Below are 21047 nucleotides of genomic sequence, written 5' to 3'. Positions count from 1 at the left end.
GGCCGTTTTTGCGGGAATTCAAAATTAAAATTTTTTAAAGTATTTATTAGCAAAAATAATTTTATTGGACAGTATTTCATAGATCTTTATTACTTTAAAAACGTAAAAAAACAAAAACGTGATATATTCCTATTATCACTATCTTTGCTGCAATAATGACATAACTTAAAAGCAAATTTTTGGTTGGAAGCCCGTCTGATTTTAATTACCGATAACGACACTCTTTACCCTTTTTTGTGTATGAATGTGTATACATTTAAAGTCATTTGTATATGTGAGTACATTATGAAAGTCGTAAAATACTCAAAATAAATCCTCTCGCAATTATAAACAATGTTTTTTTAATATTTATATTTTAGTTTCAGTAGATAAACCCTTTTACATAGCAATGACATACATATTAAGTAAAAATTGTAAACAAAAAAATCCCACAAAGGCATGGCCTGTTCGTGGGTTTACAAGAAAATGTCAATGAATTTTTGCTCCTATAATAAATAGACAGTTATAATATTTTTTTGTAACATAAGAAAGAGAAAATAAAATCTTCTGTAAAAATTATATGGTATTTTTTTATAGTAATTAAAAAAGGAAATAAAAAATATTTAAAAAAAAATCGTATTATTAAAGGGCAACAAAATATATCATGGAAAAAAAGAATTTATATCTTTTGTTTTAATCCAGGATAGTGCGTGTTTTTTAAAAGAAGGAAAAGTTTGGAATTAATGAAATACTAAATAGTAAAAAAAAATTAAAAATTGTTGGGCCTATAAAATATGCATGTCTCTGTGCGAGCCTCGTTTTACAATTTGGTATTTCTAACCCACGATTCCTTCTTTGACTTGATGTATTTGAATTACTTGTAAATAAATTTTGGTTCTTAAATATATATTTTAAACATTAAAAACAATATGTTTGCCTTATGTCTAAAAGTTTAGCTTCTTGGAACAATTGGAAAGAGGGAATCAACGGATTTCTAGAAAATTATATAAATTCGGAAAGTCTACTTTCACAAATTTTAATACATTTGTTTGTGGTTTAATAAACTGATTAAGATGTTATACAGTGTATTTAACAATGTTTATATGTTTAAACATTAATATTTCTACTAAACTAATATTTAAATCATACCGCAATTTTCAATAATCAAACATGTATGTTAATTTTTTAATTTAATAATTTTTAATATCGAAAAACTTCCTGTGGATAAATTCAACATTTAATTACATATATATATATAGATTTGCAGTGCGATTTTGAACTTCTCTGCCCCCTTGAAAGTAATTTAGACTATATATAATTTACGGAATAATTACACCCTTAAAAAGCGTTCAGAGTCGCACCACAGCGCGGGACATACTCAAAATATTGTTAGGCATGTTTTTTGTGCCTTAACCTTTTGTGATAATTCTAATCCTTTTCTTTTCTGTAGGTGTCCTGGTCATTTTGGCGTGGACTGTCCTCTGCTGAACAAATACTTATTCCACTTAGCCTTCGAGAACTCTAACTGCGACCAGTACTTCACTGAGAAGGTCTACTGGAATTCCTACAGTAAAGGAGCTGTTCCGGTCATTCTTGGACCTAAGACCAACTGTTCACGACTAATGCTTCCACCAGACTCCGCGATCAACACCTGGGACTTTGCCAGACCCGTAGATCTTGCGAGATACATTCTCTTCATGAACGCGACTTGGGACGAGGAGTTTTTTATATTCCACAATTGGAGACGACACTTCGAAATTTCCAATGAACACGGCTACTTCGGTTCGCCTTCCTTTCACTACTGCAGACTCTGTGAGGCTCTCAATTTCAATGACGAAGAACCAAAAGTGTACAGTGATTTGTCTGATGTATTGGATATAGAAAAAAACTGTCACTATACTGCTGATTGGGAACTGGATATAGAAAAACAATGATAGTTTCAAAAATATCTACTGTATAGTATTGTGAACTTATTTTTCATTGCCAATTCGGGTTGTTAGCTTTTCAATTACTCAAATGAAATTAATGAAAATCAAACCTATTTGTGAAGGAAATACGAAAGAAAAAAAATTCACAGAATTCATGATTATATACTTGGCATTCTGTCAGCTTGGTTAGACCTCTCGGGGGTTGATCTGAGTACCTGTATACAGATATAAGACGAAAGAGGAAAACCTCCCCATATACATTAAGTGCATAAAAACGAATATGACGTATAATTTTAAAATTCCCAATAGAATGGTTGTGATTAAGAATTTTAAAATCGATCAAGTGTATAATTCAAACAAACAAACAAACCATCTCGTTATTTCCCCGTTAGGGTAAGCAGAGGATAGTATGCCACATTACTGTATTTGCATCCGTACATCGCTTTCTCTAATTTCATATATCTTCTCATAAATGCACGATGATTATTCCACCTTATGACATGTCCATCTTCAAGTTTTTATTGGATTTAGTCTTGCTAAACCTAAATCTTTTTTGCCGTTTTTTTACTGACCATTCACTCTACATGTCCAAACAAACGCAGCACCCCTTTCTTGATATCGTCGATAGTGCTTGTCTCAGCCTTGCATACCCCACGGATTTCGACATAATAGTAATAACATACATATTAATAAAATACAAAAGCCATATGAACATATGGGCAATAACAATAACATTATATGTTTACTTCTAACGTTTGAATATTTATAAACTGCAAATTAATAACCAATAAAATAAATCCTATAGCAGCAGCCATCGGATTTATTTTATTGCTTATTTTATTATTTAAAAAATAGTTAAATGTAATTATAGAAGTAAATTACAACACAGAAACGAACGCCGTCCACAATTTTGAAAAATGAGATATTGGTGTTATCGGGTGCAGCAAGGTCAATTCTATGTTCAGCTGAAATCCGGCAGGCCACTTTCATACAAATAACGGAAATAATTACCATTTGAAAATAGCGTTGATAACAAAAACAGTATTTCTCAATTTACAAAAAAAAACTCCCAGCAATATAAAAATCTTACGGTATAGATGCTGACGGGAAGTAATGCCTCTAGAAATCTAGTTCTCTTAATTAAATTAAAATGGATAAATACGATAGTATTTTAATTTTATAAATGCATTAATTTAATAAATACCTGTCATAAAAAATCACCAATCATTTCTTGAACACATAATTAAATTATTTAAAAAGTTATTATAAGAATTAATTAAGTGATTCTTTACAATTAAGTACCATAATATAAATATAAAATAACAAGTTTCATACATAATGACACAACATGTATCAGAGTTTTTCTAGGGCCAGCTGTTTTAGGTTATGTGATCAAAATAATTGAAACTGGCCAAATACATAATTAAATTTTTTATGTGTTATAAAAAAAACGAATTTATTTATTATTTATCATTTATCAAAGTAAAAAACAATCCTACTGTAGTATAGATTTGATTATCCACTCTTTTCACAAAAGTGCTATTATCTCAGTTTCACTTTTCTATGTCTGACGGCTTTCTGCACAACTGCGTTTATTTTTTGCTAGCTGAGATCTCACCGGAAATAGCACCCGGAAACCACGTGCGAGAAAGCAATGTCTTAACCATTGCACCACGGATGCAGCCCATATTTATGCCATATAAACTGTCATCATTCCATGTCCGAGAGCATAACATAGTGTCCACCGTTCTCTGATTACTTCATTCCTTACAAAATCAAAACAGCGAACACCCAAAAGTCTTCGGAGACACCATTTTTAAAACACAGTATTTTTGTGTTTTTGGCCCTAGTGAGGTCTCACGATTCACGTCCGTAAAAGATAATAAGTGTTATACAGACGGCGAGTAAATATCCAATCTGTAAATTAATTTATAACGCCAAAACATTTAACTAATTTAACAAAGATTAATTGTATTTTTTTAAATGCAATTTAAGACCGTCAAATAATTTAACTTGCAAAACAACTTAAGACTAACATAAAAGGAAAAAGTTTTGTGTATACAGCAATAAAGCTCTACAATTCACTTTCTAATGATATTTTGAGTTTGTCCAAATTTTTGTAGACAAGGACTGGATTCAACTCCCTGGGGAGCTGTTTATATTAACATATTACAACAGAGATGAAGAACATTTAAGAGAAGGTAATATAGAAGTCCAGGCATCTACAGGGCTTATGACCTGTCAATGGCTGGTTTAAGTGGCCATCTTACACACTGTGCAACATTCACCATTCTGCCCATATTTGAACATCTATATCACTTCAATTCTTTCTTATGTTGATGTTTGTGAAGCTAAAGAGCTGAAACCTTTATTTATGCGGGTGAGATTCATTAATTTAATTATTTCACCTACATACTAGGCAACGCCTGTAAATGTTATTTTTTTCTATTTATATACTTCTTCGTGGACCAGGTAATTTATCAACAATATTTTGAGTTTGTCCAAAATTTTGAGTTTGTCCAGTTTGTCCGTTGTTTGTCTAAATCTATATCCAAAAATTTGGACAAACTCGAAATATTGTTGATAAATTACCTGGTCCATGAAGAAGTATAGAAATTGAAAAAATAATATTTTCAGGCGTTGCCTAGTATGTAGGTGAAATAATTCAATTAGATGAATCTCACCTGCATAAATAAAGGTTTTAGCTCTTTAACTTCACAAACATCAACAGATGAAAGAATTGAAGGAATATAAATGTTCAAATATAGGAAGAATGGTGAATGTTACACAGTGTGTAAAGTGGCCACTTAAACCAGCCATTGACAGGTCATAAGCCCTGCAGATGCCTGGACTTCTATATTACCTTCTCTTAAATGTTCTTCATCTCTGTTGTAATACACTTTCTAATGACCTAAAAAATATACAAAACATATACGTACTTAAAAATACACAAAAATAAAACAGTTCTTACAGCCCGTATGACGAGTGAGATGTGATGTAATTTTATCGACTTTTTATTAAAACTATTGTGTCATAATATATTATATCCCCCCATACCAGCACTTTTGCTGATAGGGAATATTTCAAACAAATAAAATTCGTAATGTAGTTATTTTATTGTTTCAGCATTTACTTTGTGGAAAAATATTTTGAATTTATTTAAAATGAAACACTTTGTAATTTTTACCACATAAGAGTTTAATACATTATAACACAACTAGTTTCAGGTATTCCGAATCACCCATTATCAGGTGTAAATATAAACACCTTATTTTTATAGTTTATGTGTTTATTATGACAGTTTATATTTACACCTGATGATGGGTAATTCAGAATACCTGAAACTAGTTGTGTGACAAAAATTACAAAGTGTTTCATTTTAAATAAATTCATATGTAATGTAATGTAATTTGAAAAGTTAAAACGATGTATTTTGTCGTAAAGAAATAATTCTAAATCAACCCGCAATTTTCAGTAATCAAACAAACTCAGATTTATTACATGTTTTTAAAAATTATTTATTTATTTTATATTGTGTAAATGTTCGTGTTATTCAATAACATAATTATAAAAGTGCCATTTTAACTATTGCTAAGTGAATCAATAATTGTCTTTATTTTTTTATTTTTTTTCAATATTTCAATGTCTAATATTTTTTTAAAGCCTATAATTATAACAAATAGTTTTTTTTTTAAATTATCAGATAATCGAAAAAAAAAACTTAAGGTGTTATACTGCTACGTAAAATGTAAAAGATAATTGATTGAAGGATTAGCGCATCTCAGTAATAAACAGGTCAGTGTTTTTTTAAGTTTTATTTTCATTTTTAATATATCTATCAAACTAATAAAAAAATAACAAAATTTATGTTTCATGTATCGTATTATCAAAATTTGAACAACATCACAAGTTCTTGTCAATGATGGGATCGACATGTGCTGTAGTAGATTTCCTGTTTCCGAAAGCCATTTTTTTAATGTTTAGTTTATTTTTCCGGCTACAGGGTTCTACTTTCAAATGCAAGGATAACTCACCGATGAGAACTAGTGACGTCACGGGCGGGGTAGTTTCAAAATTACAAAACTTTAAAAATTCATAGCGATGAGAATATGACACAAAAATTTAAAAAAATGTCTTGGCTTAGTTTGATAGTCAATCAACAAATATATATATTTTTTTAAAACACAGAATTTCATCATTGATCATCATAATAATTACTTTTATCAATTGTGGAAATAAAATTAGTTTTAAACTGGTGAGTATCGAGCTGGTTTAAAATTAGCTAAATTAAATGGCAAAAATGGATTTTAACATAAAACAAATGAATAAAATAAATGTGAAAACCGAAAGTTTATGTGTTCTTTTATTTAATATGAGATTTATTTATTAAAAATATTACACCGTATGATAAAAAATGTTCTGATTAATTAGTTATGAAAACAAGTTAAATAGTTTTTTTAAATAAAGTCGGTAATATAATGAGTGAATTGTTCAAACCAAATTATTTTTTAAATTCTATAAATGTATGCACATAAGTAGTAGTTACATAAATATAACATTGTGTCGCTTTGAAACTCAGAGGTAGAATTGTGCATAGTCCAATCCATTGACCCTTAAATAATTGTTTTTCATATATTTTTTTTACAACATTATGGATAATAAATAAAAAAAATTTAGTCGAAAAATATAGTAATAATTTGTTGTCTTTTTCAACTGATTAACAAATTATCCAATATTGTTTTTTAAAAATATTTTTTCTTATTCCACTTCCCCCATATACTACATACTATATATTTAATTTCACTTCCTAAATATTTTATTTCACTTTTTACAGTTACAATAGGAAATTATCACTAGGGAGGAATATCGGATTTAACATACTGTACATATAAACGATTTTTCAAAGACTCTTTACGTGTTTCTAATGGTTCTAATAATCAATAATTTTATTCATACATTTTGTTTACAATATTCGATATTCCAGAAAATCAATTTTTTTCGGTTGGTGATTAAATCATACAAATTCACCTAACACCATGCACTATGGATTTATTTTAATGTTGGTAATGCCATTTATAGAAATTAAAACGACTTGTATTTTTGTCTATGCTTATTTCCCCCTCTCTCGCCAACCTTAAAGCCAGTAGCTATAGTAAAATGGGGCGACATTTGAATCGTAAGGTGACATTGGTCAGCGGATATATTGTTCAAAATATTTCTCTATAACTTGGACCTCTTAAAATGTTAACTGTTCTATGTGGTAATACGGAACACGCTTTAAATGCAATTGTAATGTAACTATACTTCAAGTAAGTAACTGTACTTTCAAGAAATTTGCAGTGGAATCGTGAGGTGTTTTTTAAAAATTCAGTGATAGACTTAAGTGTTTTTTAAATTTCTATTTATTGATAAAATATAAAAGTGATTTTTTGTAATTTGCATTGTCTTGACATCACTGGTATTTATATTACTGAGTGTCCATTATTATGATTGTTCGCATATTTCAATTTTTATTTACGGAATAATAAGAAGTTTTTTTAAATACTCTAAAATGGATCAATTTTTCTACAACTTTGTTTTGCGAGCGACATGATTCGACTTTATTAATAAAAGTTTTGCGACTAAACCTACAAAAAATATTTGACTCAAATACTAGAAAAAGCTTTTATGAAGATTCGGGCTGCTTTTAACCATTACAAAATAATATGTTTTGGAATACTATATAATGGATAGTAAAAAGTTTAACATCCTTAAAAGCATTTTATTCAGTATTTCCAGAACAGAAGGAAATTTTTATTTGCCAAGCGATAATAAAATGTGGGGACTGGGGATTTCCCCTCAACATACAGAATTTCAAAATATAAATAAAAAATATTATGACTCATATGAACGTGTTATTAAATTATTTTCTCCTAAAATATTTTCTTTTAAAAATGAGCAAAATAAATGTGAGGCTTCGTCCTCGAACGATAACGGTGAAGTAATTTATTTAGTAAATCAGATAATTGTGACGAAATACAGTAAATTGCTTTAATGGAATAAAAGTTTCTGAGTAATTGGATAAAATAAATGTTTTCTAAGTTGTAAAAGATAAGTCCCCACCGTACATAAAAAGGACACCTTTCATTCTGATCATAATTTAATTGATCAGAAAGCAAGGTTATAATGTCATCTTTATTCACTATTTAAGAAATATTTAAAAAATTCTTTTTTTTTAAATGGCATAATATTTTAACATATTCTATTTTTTTTTAAATCTTTTTTTTGTATATTTAATTTTTTGAATAAATAAAACATATAATACGTATATTACATATTATAATCCCAGGAGTTATTTAAAAAAAACTCATTTGGGACTAAACATATACAGAAAACATTTTTGTGATAATACATAATATCATGCATCCGAAATAGTAAAAAAACATTATTTAAGAAACATAAAACATAGTAAACATAAAACACCATCTATATAAATTACATTAATAACTATCACTATCAAAAAGATTTAAGTAATATTTTTAATTGCGACAGTTTTGGATTTTCTATTCGACTTTTCGTGTTTTTTAGTTCATCGGGCAGTTTATCAAATTCGGAATGGCCAATATTTTCCGAAGACCTTTCGCCGAACTTCGTTGAGCGAAACTTAGACACATGAAGATTCCCTGAGTAACGCGTATTGTAATTATGAATATAATGACCAAATGTGTATTTTAAATTTTTCATACAGAAAAATTAATTTTACTTTGGAGATTAAACTGCGGATAAATTTTAACTTCTCCTTAAAATACGGACGTTACGTTTTCGTGTCACTCCTTTTTTAAACATTTTACACTATAGGGCGCGTCTATGTGTATTAAAAGGTCAACGAAATCAATCTTAATTCTTTTACAGTAACATTACTAACCACCAATTTATTTACTGCTGCTTATTTTTTACCTTTGCTTCTACACTCTTAGCAGCTTTTAACATGGATTAACATTCAAATGTCAGAATGTTTGAGTTTGATAAATTATTGAGTCAATATTTACAAATACACCAACTGTTTTAGAACAAAATTCTGCAGACTTATTTAGTGTGTTAAATTACTCAATAAACTCTATCCAAATTGGTATCGTGATAAAAAATATTTACTCCTAAGAGTTACCCTGAGGTAACTGTTTTAAATCTGTAATTATGCGTCCTAAAAAACTAATAGTTATGAGTGGTAGTTTTGCCGCCACAATGTTGATAGTTTTTTTGGTAAATTCAGAACATGATTATTACCGAAATCTAACGCAAGTAAAGAAAATAAATGGTGACGATTTCCATCTAGAACGGAAGGATTATTATTTCTCTTTGCGAAAGGTAAGGTATGTATTTGAAATATACTAAATTTAATTATCGTATAAATAAAGCTTCCCAAACAGTTATAAAGTAAAAACACAAAACATCCATTATCAATATCAATGTATTTCTCTATTGATCTAGTTCATTTATAATAAAATATTTTCTATTCATATTTATGTTTCAAATTTTATCACTTTTAGTATCTACACGTTTACGAAAATACGAATAAAAAAAACTTGGAAAAACCCCATTTTAGGGGTTTATAAAGCCAACCTTTTTGTCTTTGAACAAAAAAATGTTTCAGTTGTCTGTAATAATACGACGTCGATATGTTTAAATGAATAAAATTTCCTATATATTATTTTTAAACAATATTCAATTTAATAGGATATAAAAATAACTAAATAAAATAAATATACAACTTTGTTTTTTATAACTTATTTTTGATTTTATCTACCTACCGGTTTCAAAGCTACACAAGATTCTTTATCAAGATATAATTAACTGTATTTTTTTTTTACTAAAAATAACTGCCTATTTTCAATATTTATTTATTAACACCCAAAGGGCTTTTACATATACCTACAGAGGTTATAACTTGGTTATAAACTATTTACAAATACAAAAGTACAACAAAAAATATTAGTAATAAAGAATAATTACATTCTTGCAATGAGGAAGTTCGGTGGTTTTTTATATTGTTTTATTTGTTAATAGACTATCAAACCAAGTCAATTTAAAAATACATTTTTATTTATCGTATTATAATCTGTACGATTTTTAATGGTTTGTAATTTTGAAATATGTAACGTCTTAAGTTCACGTCAGTGAGTTCTGCTGACATTTAAAAACAGAACCCATTAGCGTAAAATTACTCTAAACGTGGAAAAAAATGGCTACCGGAAACCCGGAATCTATCACAACACATAACAACGCTGTTACTATTGTTGATTCTGAAGAATTTGTGATGTAGTTCAAAGTAGTTATTTTATATTGAATTTTACATTTTCATGAATTTTTTTCACACATTTTCGAGAATCTTCGCCGTTCAATTAAATGCTCCAAAGTTTACGGCTTTTATTAAATCAACCCAATCCAAATATTATTTAAGGTCATTTGCAAACAAAATAATAGTGTTAAAAAATGTGAATCAGCGGGCGTAAACAAATTGAACGTAGTTATGCAGAAAGCAGCCAGTCCACAATTTGGAAAAAATGATATATTTGTGTTATCGGGTGCAGTAAGGTCAATTCTTTGTTCTGCTAAAACAGCCAGGCCGCTTTCATACAAAAACTGTAATAATCAGCTTCTGAAAATAGTGTCTATCACGAAAACGGTATTTCCTAATTTGCAGAACACCCACAGCACTAGAAAAATCTTACGGTACTTTAAAAATCATTAAAACTGGTCAAATACATAATTAGATGATAATCATAATTGTTTGTAATATAAAAAAAACAAATGAATTTATTATTAAACATTTGTCAAAGTCAAAAACATTCCAACTGTTGTGTAGATTTGATTATTCAGTGTTTTCATAAAGGTTCTATTATCTCAGTTTTACATTTCTATTCTGCACCACTACGTTCGATTTCTGATCCTCCTTAGTCGTCGACATAGCCTAACATTTAACTTTCACAAATTTTCGTTATTTACTATGTATGCAATATTATTTATTTATTTACGGTTCCATGAACCTTTTACATAATTTTTTTTTATTATAATTATTTTTATTTTATTTATTTACACTCTTTATCAAAATACAATTCCATGTTCACTTTGCCCAGCTAACAAGGGTACATACCCCGTTCCAAGCTAGGCAATTACATTTTAATATATTATAATAGTTAACAAATTAATAGAGAGCACAGACAAACAAAATATAAACTTATTCGTATACACATTTTGATACATACACACATACACATATACACATATATATATATATATATACACTATACACATGTATATACACACACGTACATACACATGCGCATACACATACATACATTCATAAAAACATAGACAATTTATTTATGCGAAACTTCATGGTTGACATCTATAAATATATATTTTTTAAATTATTCCTTATTTTTTATATTTTATTTTCGACATCCAGTAAGAATATCCAATCCGTGGCATGCATCAACTTTTCTGACTCCCTACGACCAATGTCATGAAAGAGCGAGGTCAACACCTTCCGTAACTTGACAACACTCCCGTCTTTCCACGATTCTGGCAAAAGGTTATGGACCTTTTTGCCTACGTAATAGTGTTGTCTCAATGCCTGAACAGTGTTGACCCCTTCACTTAGTATCAGATCCCTATTAGAGTATCTTGTATTATGGTTGTGGTTGACGCTTGGGTAAATGTCTCTATTTATGTATGTAACCACTACCGTTCTCAATATATACTGTTGAATAATATTCAGTTCTCTGAATTCTTTGAAGAGCAAATCACTTGGATAACGAAATGTTTTTTTTTAAATTACTCGGATCAAAGATTTCTGTGCAATTGCTACATGTTCAAGGGCGTTTTAATTACAATAAAATTAGTGAAAAAAAATACAACAAAAAATAAGATTATATTAAAAAAATAACAAAAACATCGAGAAAAGTATACAATGGTAAACAGTATTTATAAATAAAAACGCCGTCCTGGAAGGCCGTCAATGACGATCTTTAGACTTTATTCGGCGGAATTAAGGGGCGCAGGATTGACATGGGAAGAAGCGAGAGTGCTGGCTGGCGATAGGGTCTCCTGGAGGCAACTGGTGATGTCCACATGCTCCACTTAGGAGCGGACGTGGAAAAGAAGAAGATATAAAAAAAAGAAATATTACATCTGTAACAAATATAAATATTTACCTTTATAAAAGAAAGGTAAATAAAAGAAAATAGCACTTTTTAAAAAAGAGGAAGAGTAGAACAAAAAAAGGAAGTGCTTTAAAAGGAAAGTTAAAAAGTTTACTTCATGCTTTATATAAATATTAATATTAAACAATAATAAATTTAAAAAAAATAATTTTACCCATAAGAGTAAAAAGTTAAAACAAAAGTAAAGAACCGATCATTATTTGAATTTTTAATTTTTAATTCCTTTTCATCACACAGAATTTGATCATCAGCGGCGTGGTATACAATAAATCTAAATCATCACTGTATTGATTTGCAAGTCGCTGCATGCGAATAATCGGTGAATTCAATGAATAATTAGTACCATGATAATGACTGTAAAACAAAAAATTAAGTCTTGTAGGTCTATGTAAACGTAACTGAGCATCTTAACCACTTTAAATATGTCATTTTAATATGCTATATAAAAATTATGTAGGCCACACGAAACACTTAAAAACCTTATCTAAATATTATGTATGACATGCTTTTACACAAAAATAAGTAAATAACTGTATTGTCTTTGACTGTTCGCAGTTTTAAATAATTTCCTCTCGAAATTTGTAATGATCCCATTGAACAGTTTAATAAAAACATCGAATCGAAATGTTACCAATCGTGGAATTAAAAAATCACACCGCAAGCGAATTTTTGTTCGTTATGCAAAAAGAAATATCTGGGCTTTTTGTTTATCAATTTTCATAGTAGTATACTTTTGTCGTTTTACAACGAGAAGTAGAAATAATGTTTCGAAAGAACTTTATGGATATGAGAAAGAAGACATTGTTGATACTGTTAGACATTTGCTAATGGTTGAAGCCTATTACCAACCGAGAAATGTGAGTAGTTTCATTAAATTATTTATTATATTATTTTATACACGGCATTTCTCCCATTTACTATGCATGTCATCTTGCTGAAAGAGTGCTTTAAAATAATAATTCTGTGCAATGTAAGATATTAATATGTACCTACGAGTAATAACCTAATAGATTCGCCCATACGGAAAAAAATTTTCTTTTATTATTTACCACAAAGTTAGCCACAGATCACAGCAATACAACGGGCCGTTGGTACTCGAGTTGAGAGTTTCAAAGCGCAAACCAAAACCGTCCATCACACGTTTGTTGTTAAACTAAAAACCAAACTAAAACCAAACAAAATTTGGAACGCTTTAGTTCAATTCTTTAGAGCAAGGGAATTATTGTAATGAAATGTACACATAGTATATGGACAAAAACCTACTTGTTTTATACATAGCTAATTTATACTGAATAATCACCAATAAAATAACTATGTAGAGGTGTTTTCAGAAAATAACGGAAATTTTTTAATTTTGCGGATTTGAAGAGGCCGATTGTCATTTTTTTTTTGTTATGTTGGTAAACATGCCCCTGAAGCATGCTAAAATTTCAGTTGTATTTATTGATTACTTTGTCTGTGGCAGCCACTAAGGTTAAATGTGTTTTTATGAGTTCGGCGATTTTCGTTTGTTAAAAAAAATAGATCAAAGACTTTGTATAAAAAATAAAATAAAGTGTAACAAAGTGTGCAAAATATTAATAAAGGCCTATGGTGAGTCTGCTATGAGTAAAACGAGAGTTTGAGAGTGGTATGAGCGTTTCCAAGATGGTAGTGAAGACGTTAAAGGTGACGAACGGCCCGGATGCCCCAGCACATCAACAACCGATGAGAACATAGAAAAAGTGAAATAAATGGTTGTGAACGATCGCCGAATCACAATCAGAAAAGTCGCTGATGATGTTGACATATCGATTGGTTAATGCCATGAATTTTTTTCCAATGTTTTGGGTATGAAACGCGTGGCAGCAAAATTTGTTCCAAAATTTTTGAATTTTGAACAAAAAACAGCGGCGAATGACAGTTGCTCTGGTTTCCCAGTGGAGGCATTCTGGGTCGTTAAGATGAAAATCGCCGAGCACGCCGAACACGTCTAACCTTAGCGGCTGCCACAGACAAAGTAAAAATGAATACAGCTGAAAGTTTTAGCATACTTTAGGGCCATGTATTTATTTATTTATATATACGCCCAATGGGCATGTTTAAGGACATATTTAATCATAGAAAATTATTATAAAGAAAGAAAGAAAGTAGAAAGACACAATGGTATATAGTAGACTTGGTGGGAGTGGAAGCGGGAGAGAGGTGTTTATAATTGAATTTGATTCAAGAAGACAACTTGTTATCAAAGAAATCAAGACTGGTACGTTTGTTGGCAGACCTAAGAATTCTGGGCATAGGGGAACGAAAACCATAGGTTATCGGTATGAAAGAGTAAGTTTCGTCTGAGGTTTCTAGTTGGGATATTTAATTTTATTGAGCTCAGAAGTTCAGGCGCATCATAGAGTAAGTTGAGAAGTTATTTCTAAGCTGGCTATGTATAAAAACAAAACAAAAAAAAATGACAATCGGACTCTCCAAAAATAAAATCTCGTGAAATAAAAAAAAATCCCGTTATTTTCTGAACACACAATGAATATTACACGATGTACAATGATAGCGATAATACAATCCAGATTTATTTATTTTTTTCAATCGGTTTAATTTGACAATCTATCAAAAATTAAAAGAATATAAAAAAACCACTGAACGTTATCATTAGTTCAGTGGTTTTTCATATTATTTTCTGTGTAAAATTGTATTGTGCCGTTCTCACCATTTTTCGAAAATGTAGAAATTGTTTTTGATAGGTAAAATAAAACAAAAAAACAAACGCCCCATTAAACTTAACCTAATAATTAAAGATGAGCAAATTAAACAAACAGAAAATGTAAAGTACTTGGAAGTGGATGAAAAATTAGCGTGGACAAAACATATCAAAGCAGTTATAAAAAAACTGGGTCCAATTATTGAAATAATGAGAAGGATAGAAGTCTTTGATAAAAGTACAAAATTAATGATATACAATGCTTTTATACTTCCACACTTTGTATATGGATTGATAATATGGTCGCAATGTGGTAAACAAATGCAAGAATCAATACAAAAAACAATGAATAAAGCACTTAAAGTAACATTTCATTTTAATAAATATACTAGAACCACAGATTTAAATAGAATAACAAAAATGCTCAATCTAAAGGAATTAATCAACACAGAAAAACTAAAAATGATATTTAAGATGGAAAAGAAAAAATAAAGACAAATATAAAATTTAATTTTAACTACAACATACATAAAATAAATACAAGAGCATCAAATAATTGAACTTGCGAACAACCTAGGACTTACAGAAAAAGAAACAGTTTTGTGTATACAGAAATAAATTTTTACAATTCACTTTCTAATGACCTAAAAAATATACAAAACATATACGTATTTAAAAAACACCTAAATAAATCAGTTCTTACAGCCCGTGTGACAAGTGAGATGTGATGTTATTTTATTGACTTTTTATTTAAACTATTGTGTTATTATATAAATATAATATCCGCTCTCACCAGCACTTTTGCTGATTGTGAATATTTCGTACAAATAAAATATGTAATGTAATGTAATACGAAAAGTTAAAAAAAACTTGTATTTTGTCATAAATAAATAAATCTAAATCTAATCTAATCTAGTTTAATAAACAAATGCGCCAAATAAACGTTGTTTAAGCTTACGGTATCAATAAAAACGAATTCTATTTTCAACAGAATTTTTTAATATTTTCCTTCTTGTACTTTATATATATTTGTGCATTAATGAGCTTATTGCCAAATGTCAATTTCTTTCAACCAATCAATAAAAATTTCATTATTCCCTTTCCGCTTCCGCTTTCCGCACTGCATTGGTACACCACTCGCAGCGTATCTTGATCATTTTTATTACATGAAGGTAAGATCGTCAGTCCAACGCTTAAGGTACCATCCAGTCCAGGAACTATGAAATATTTTAGTGTGAAAACACCCTTTTAAATAAATATTTCATATCAACCATGTCGGGAATCGAACCAGAGGCCTCTTGCATGGCAGGCTTAAGCGCTGACCATTACACCACGAGGCCGACAAATTAAAAAATGGGTTATTCATACAATTTTCATTAAAATCAGAAAATAAAATTATAAAACAAAATAAGCACATCAACTAGCAATATTTGTATATTTGCCGCCAAATAGAAAATCATTACCACCCCAAGGGTGGTAATCTGAATCTTCTCTACCCCCTAGAGAGTGGTCAATTTTGGAATCATATGGCCACACTGATGATTAAACTTCCAATGATGTATAAATGTGTTTGGTCAATTCAACCTAATAAAGTGTTTTCGAAAATGATTAAGGTCACCAGTTATTAATGAAAAACATCATGTTTGAATGAACGTGTTTATATTTATTTGACGTTTATTCATCAGTGTGGCCATATATGAAGCAAAGTGTAAACGCATAGAAAAATTAAAAATTCCCAAATTAATCACTCTCTGGGGGGAGAGAGGAGGGGTAGAGAAGATTAAAAATAGCACCACAGAGCCCGAATTTTCTCTACGAAAACGTGTAACTGAACGGTTTGGGTAGGTAGGAAGAAATTGCCTTAAGGCAATATGCCCGCTCTTATATGTATATTTATTGTATATGTCTATAAAGTGTCAAATAAATAAATAAATAAATATATTTATAATATTTTGAGTTTGTCCAAATGTTTGTAGAAAAACGACTGGATTTTACCCTCTAAGGAGTCTTTAAGATTAACAAATCAAACAGGGATGGAGAACATCTTAGAGAAGGGAATATGGAATTCTAGGGATTTACAGGGCTTATGACCTGTCATTGGCTGGTTTAAGTGGCCCCTTTACACACTGTCATAATCTCAATGACTCCTTAGGGGGTAAAATTTAGCATTCGTCTACAAACATTTAGACAAACTCTAAATATTTTCATAAAACCAACTGGCGCAAGAAGTTTAAAAATTGGAAAATTGTTTTCAGGCGTTGCCTAGTCTGTGAAATTATTCGATCAGATGAATTTCTTCACAACAATAAAGGTTTCAGCTCTTTAACTTCACTGAAATCAACAGATGGACGAATTAAAGAAAAATGGATGTTCAAACATAGGCATAATGGTGAATGTTACACAGTGTGTAAAGTGGCTATATAAACCAGCCAATGACAAATCATAAGCCCTGTAAATGCCAAGACCTCCATATTCCTTCTCTAAAATGTTCTTCATCCCAGTTGTAATTTGTTGAGGAGAATATTTGTTTGAAATTTCGGTGTTTCGTTGTTAATAATTTGTAATTAAGCATGATTTAAGACATATTTTATAAGAATACGGGCCCAGACCAGTAAAATATTTGATCTTATAATACTTTATGTTTACTCTTCCGGGAATTGAAGCCAGGACTTGTCTCTCGCGATTTTTCTTTCGGGATTTTTACCTGCGAGTAGCCATCGTGTAGAGAACACCACAACACATTATTACAATGTTTGCAAACTTGATTTACCCTTAAATATATGTAATCTTTCAGGATATCAATATGTCTGCTGTTGGAAATGTCATATTCCGAAACCAAATCCCACCAGGAAAACGCCCTAAGAATTATAAAATATTGATATGGAAGCAAGGAGAATTCCTAGAAGCGAGACATATCTACAGCTTTCAGGATACCAAGTATTTGTTTGCAATTTTTAAATTTTATTTTATTAACAATATTTTAAGTACCTTTGCGTTAACCTTTGCGACTAATACTGAGATTTAACCCTCTTAGGATTACATCTAGAGACTAATATCTCAACCGAGATGAAGGGGTAGTGGGGGATGTGGCAATCTCAGCATTTATATGTTCTTGGCTGGTTTAGGTGACTACTGCTGACTTTTTAGTTAAGTCTTAACAACAATAAAATAAGGAAAGATGTTTGAAAGTTTTAACTGTCACCTAATTTTTAATTATTACAAAAATGATCACACAGTCGGTTTTAATTCTGTAAAGGAAGGGCCTGTGAAATGTTTGACTAGTTTAGGCAATGAATCACTTTTCACGTGGTACCTTATTTATTGATACGCCCAGACGGCTTTTAAAAAGAAAATAGGTAGTATAGTAAATTGATAAATAAAAAATACAACATTACAATACATCGAAAGCCCCACCCTACATTACATTGAAAAAATTTTTAGCTGTTATGAACGTTAAAAATTTTCTTTTCCAAAAAATTATTTGTTAGGAAAAGATTCGCGTTTTCTTATTTTTAAAATTTACATTAACTGATTTTAGTGCCCCTATCGCCGTCAGAGTAACCTAAGTATATACATTAAATACAAATAACAGTAACGAAGAAATATGGATGTTCAAACATAGGCATAAGCATAAATAAATTTAGACTCCTTATTTCTGGCTGCGATACGATCCCACTTAATACTTAATGATGCTCACACTTACACACACATGAACACTTACTCCTACACTAATACACATAAACACACATCTACACTTACTCTCATACAAATACACATAAATACACTCTTTCTTTTTCCAATTAATAATATGTATGATTTCTTTTTGAGAAACTTTGCTGGTCTGTCTTTAAATGTTTTTTTTTATGTTACTATATCATTGTAGACTGTTTGTTTCTTTAAAATAAATAAATAGGCAAAATGGTGGACTGTGTATCACAGTGTGTAAAGTGGCCACTTAAACCAGCCAATTTCATTTCATTTATTATTCAGATATTTAGAACATTACAGAAAAAAGACCCAATTCATTCTAAATACAATAATAGATCACAAATTACAGTAGATACTTATGTTAGTAAAATAATATAACGTCAAAATGTAAAAAGAAAAATTGAGAAAGTGCTTTCCGATTAAGTAGCAAAATTGCTCTACCAACCGGCATAACATTGGCAGGTTGTTCTGCATCGCGGTAGGTGCAAAATTGCTCTACCAACCGGCATAACCATTGGCAGGTTGTTCTGCATCGCGGTAGGTAAAACAATCGATGCTGTCTTTGTCGAAGATAGTTATCAGGTACGAACATACCTACATCCATCAGAATTTCTGAGTTATGTATGCGACCACCGATCACCTGGAAAAAGTGAACACCCAAATGAACGTCCCTCCTCCTCCATAATGACTGACAGCCTAGCATCCCCAGTAAAAAGTCGGTTGGGAAGAGCCAAGGATAATATCCACACTCTTTTAGGTACAGATAGGTAGATCATGGGCCCTGTAAATGTCTAGACTTCCAAATTGCCTTCGCTAAAATGTTTTCCATCTCTGTTGTAATTTGTTAACAAATAAAGATAAAAATAATATAATGTTATATAAAATCCAGTATACCAAATATCAGTTATGAACAATAATTCAAGAGTACAAACATAATAAGTAACCTTGGGTATAAATTGCGATAAGAAAAACATTTATTAGTAAAAGCAGCTGACAGATAAATAAAAAACAAATCAAAAACAGAAAATAAAAGAGTTATTTACTGGTTATGTTTGGTAAATAATTTATTCTTGCGTAAATTAATATTGTCTGCTTTAAAACAGGTTTCACATACTTAGGGAAACAGTCAGAAAGACATTTATTACATCGAATTAATAACATTATAAGAAATGTGTTGAAATGGGAAGCAGATTGTAAACTTTTTTCCTCTTCTTTAACCTCTTCATCTCGATCTGTTCCGGCAGAAATCTGCTGCTCTGGGACGTTGAGAGCCAACTGCTCCTCCATCTTTCAGGCGGTCTTCCAGGAAAATAATGACAAGGTGGAATTTTAGCTGCAATGTAAGGGATTCTAAAGTTGTCCATTTTGTTTTCAAGATCTCTTCAGATTGCTCTGCTCTTTCGCAAAACATCTTCGATGCCACAGGTCCTTCTTATTTCTTCATTGCGGATTCGATTTCGAAGCTTTCCACCTGTGATTGCCTTTAAAGTGTTCATTTCCCATGTTCTAAATATATTATTTGTCCTGGGAGTGTCAGCTCTTGTTTCGGCCCCATAGGTCATGATTGGCCTAACTCATGTCTTTTGTATCAGTACTGTTTTCTTGGACTAAATAAACATTATTATTATTAAATAAATAAATAACACCAGAATTTTTATTTTATCAACAATTTCATTTGAAAAACGGATAAAAAAAAACATTGTTGTTAAATCCATCCATGTCTAGATTTCAAATTCTTATAGGGTTAAATTCAGTACTTATCTAAATTTGAGATATCTACCCAAAATAAAGTCGTTTTATGTCAAAATCTCTGAAATTTGTTATTCCAGGAGAGATCCGTTCGGACAGTGCTCCGTTAGTAACTGCGAGTTGACGTACGAAGATGCTGATATCATGGACGCCGATGCTGTCGTCTTCATGATGCAGAGGTTATATGGAGTCAATGACCTCCCTGTCCAAGAGAAAGGGAGGCCCCCTGGGCAGCGGTGGGTCTTCCTAACAGACGAGTGCCCCGTCCACACATTCCTCTATGCAGACAACAACTGGAAGCAGTACGAGGGATATTTCAACTGGTCTATGTCTTATAGGTGAGCAATACAACAAAGACAGTATCTAAGCCTCTCTGTCGGCTGCCAATTCCATTGCATCCTCCTAAGTCAAGCTCACATCCCGTAGTTCTGATATAAACAGCCGCAAGTTAGCAGCGGACGTCCAGTACATCTAGAACCTGATGCTTTGTAAAGTAGGCGAGCGTGGTTAAGACTCTAGGAGGCATCCGCAGTATATGGCCAAGCCAACCCTATTGCCTCTGCTTGATGACAGTTGTCACCGGAGTTTTCTGCGTCCATTCTCTTATTGCTTTATTCCTTATAAAGTCAAACCACCAGACACCCCAAGTTCTTCTTGGACACATATCAAAACTAAGTACTTAACTATTTTGATGAGGTGCCATGATTCGCATCCGTAAAAAAATGGCAAAATACAGCAACCAGCTGCGTTTCTGGGGGCTGCGAAGCAGATCTCCAGCATTTCGCTGTCCTGTCT

At 30.8% G+C, this 21047-nt stretch overlaps 1 protein-coding gene across 3 annotated transcripts in view; it reads left to right on the top strand.

Moving 5' to 3' along the window:
• LOC148284451 (inactive fucosyltransferase B-like) overlaps window positions 1-21047 on the top strand; it is a 43480-nt gene that overhangs the window by 18579 nt on the left and 3854 nt on the right. Inside the window, exons 1-3 of one of the 3 annotated variants that reach the window (XM_088239711.1) lie at window positions 8223-9251; window positions 17590-17732; window positions 20333-20590. In XM_088239711.1, coding sequence (XP_088095837.1) covers window positions 9081-9251; window positions 17590-17732; window positions 20333-20590 — 572 coding nt within the window. In that variant the 5' untranslated portion in view covers window positions 8223-9080. Of the gene's footprint in view, window positions 1-1429; window positions 6260-8222; window positions 9252-17589; window positions 17733-20332; window positions 20591-21047 lie in introns of those variants that run through there. The other 2 variants (XM_088239695.1, XM_088239703.1) reach the window with 2 other exon arrangements.

This window comes from Micrasema longulum, unplaced genomic scaffold (assembly GCF_059751315.1).
Source record: "Micrasema longulum isolate JH-2025_06_02 unplaced genomic scaffold, ASM5975131v1 h1tg000117l, whole genome shotgun sequence".
Taxonomy (NCBI): domain Eukaryota; kingdom Metazoa; phylum Arthropoda; class Insecta; order Trichoptera; family Brachycentridae; genus Micrasema; species Micrasema longulum.
Note: the sequence above shows the minus strand (reverse complement) of the source record. Positions and strands in the feature narration are given on the sequence as shown.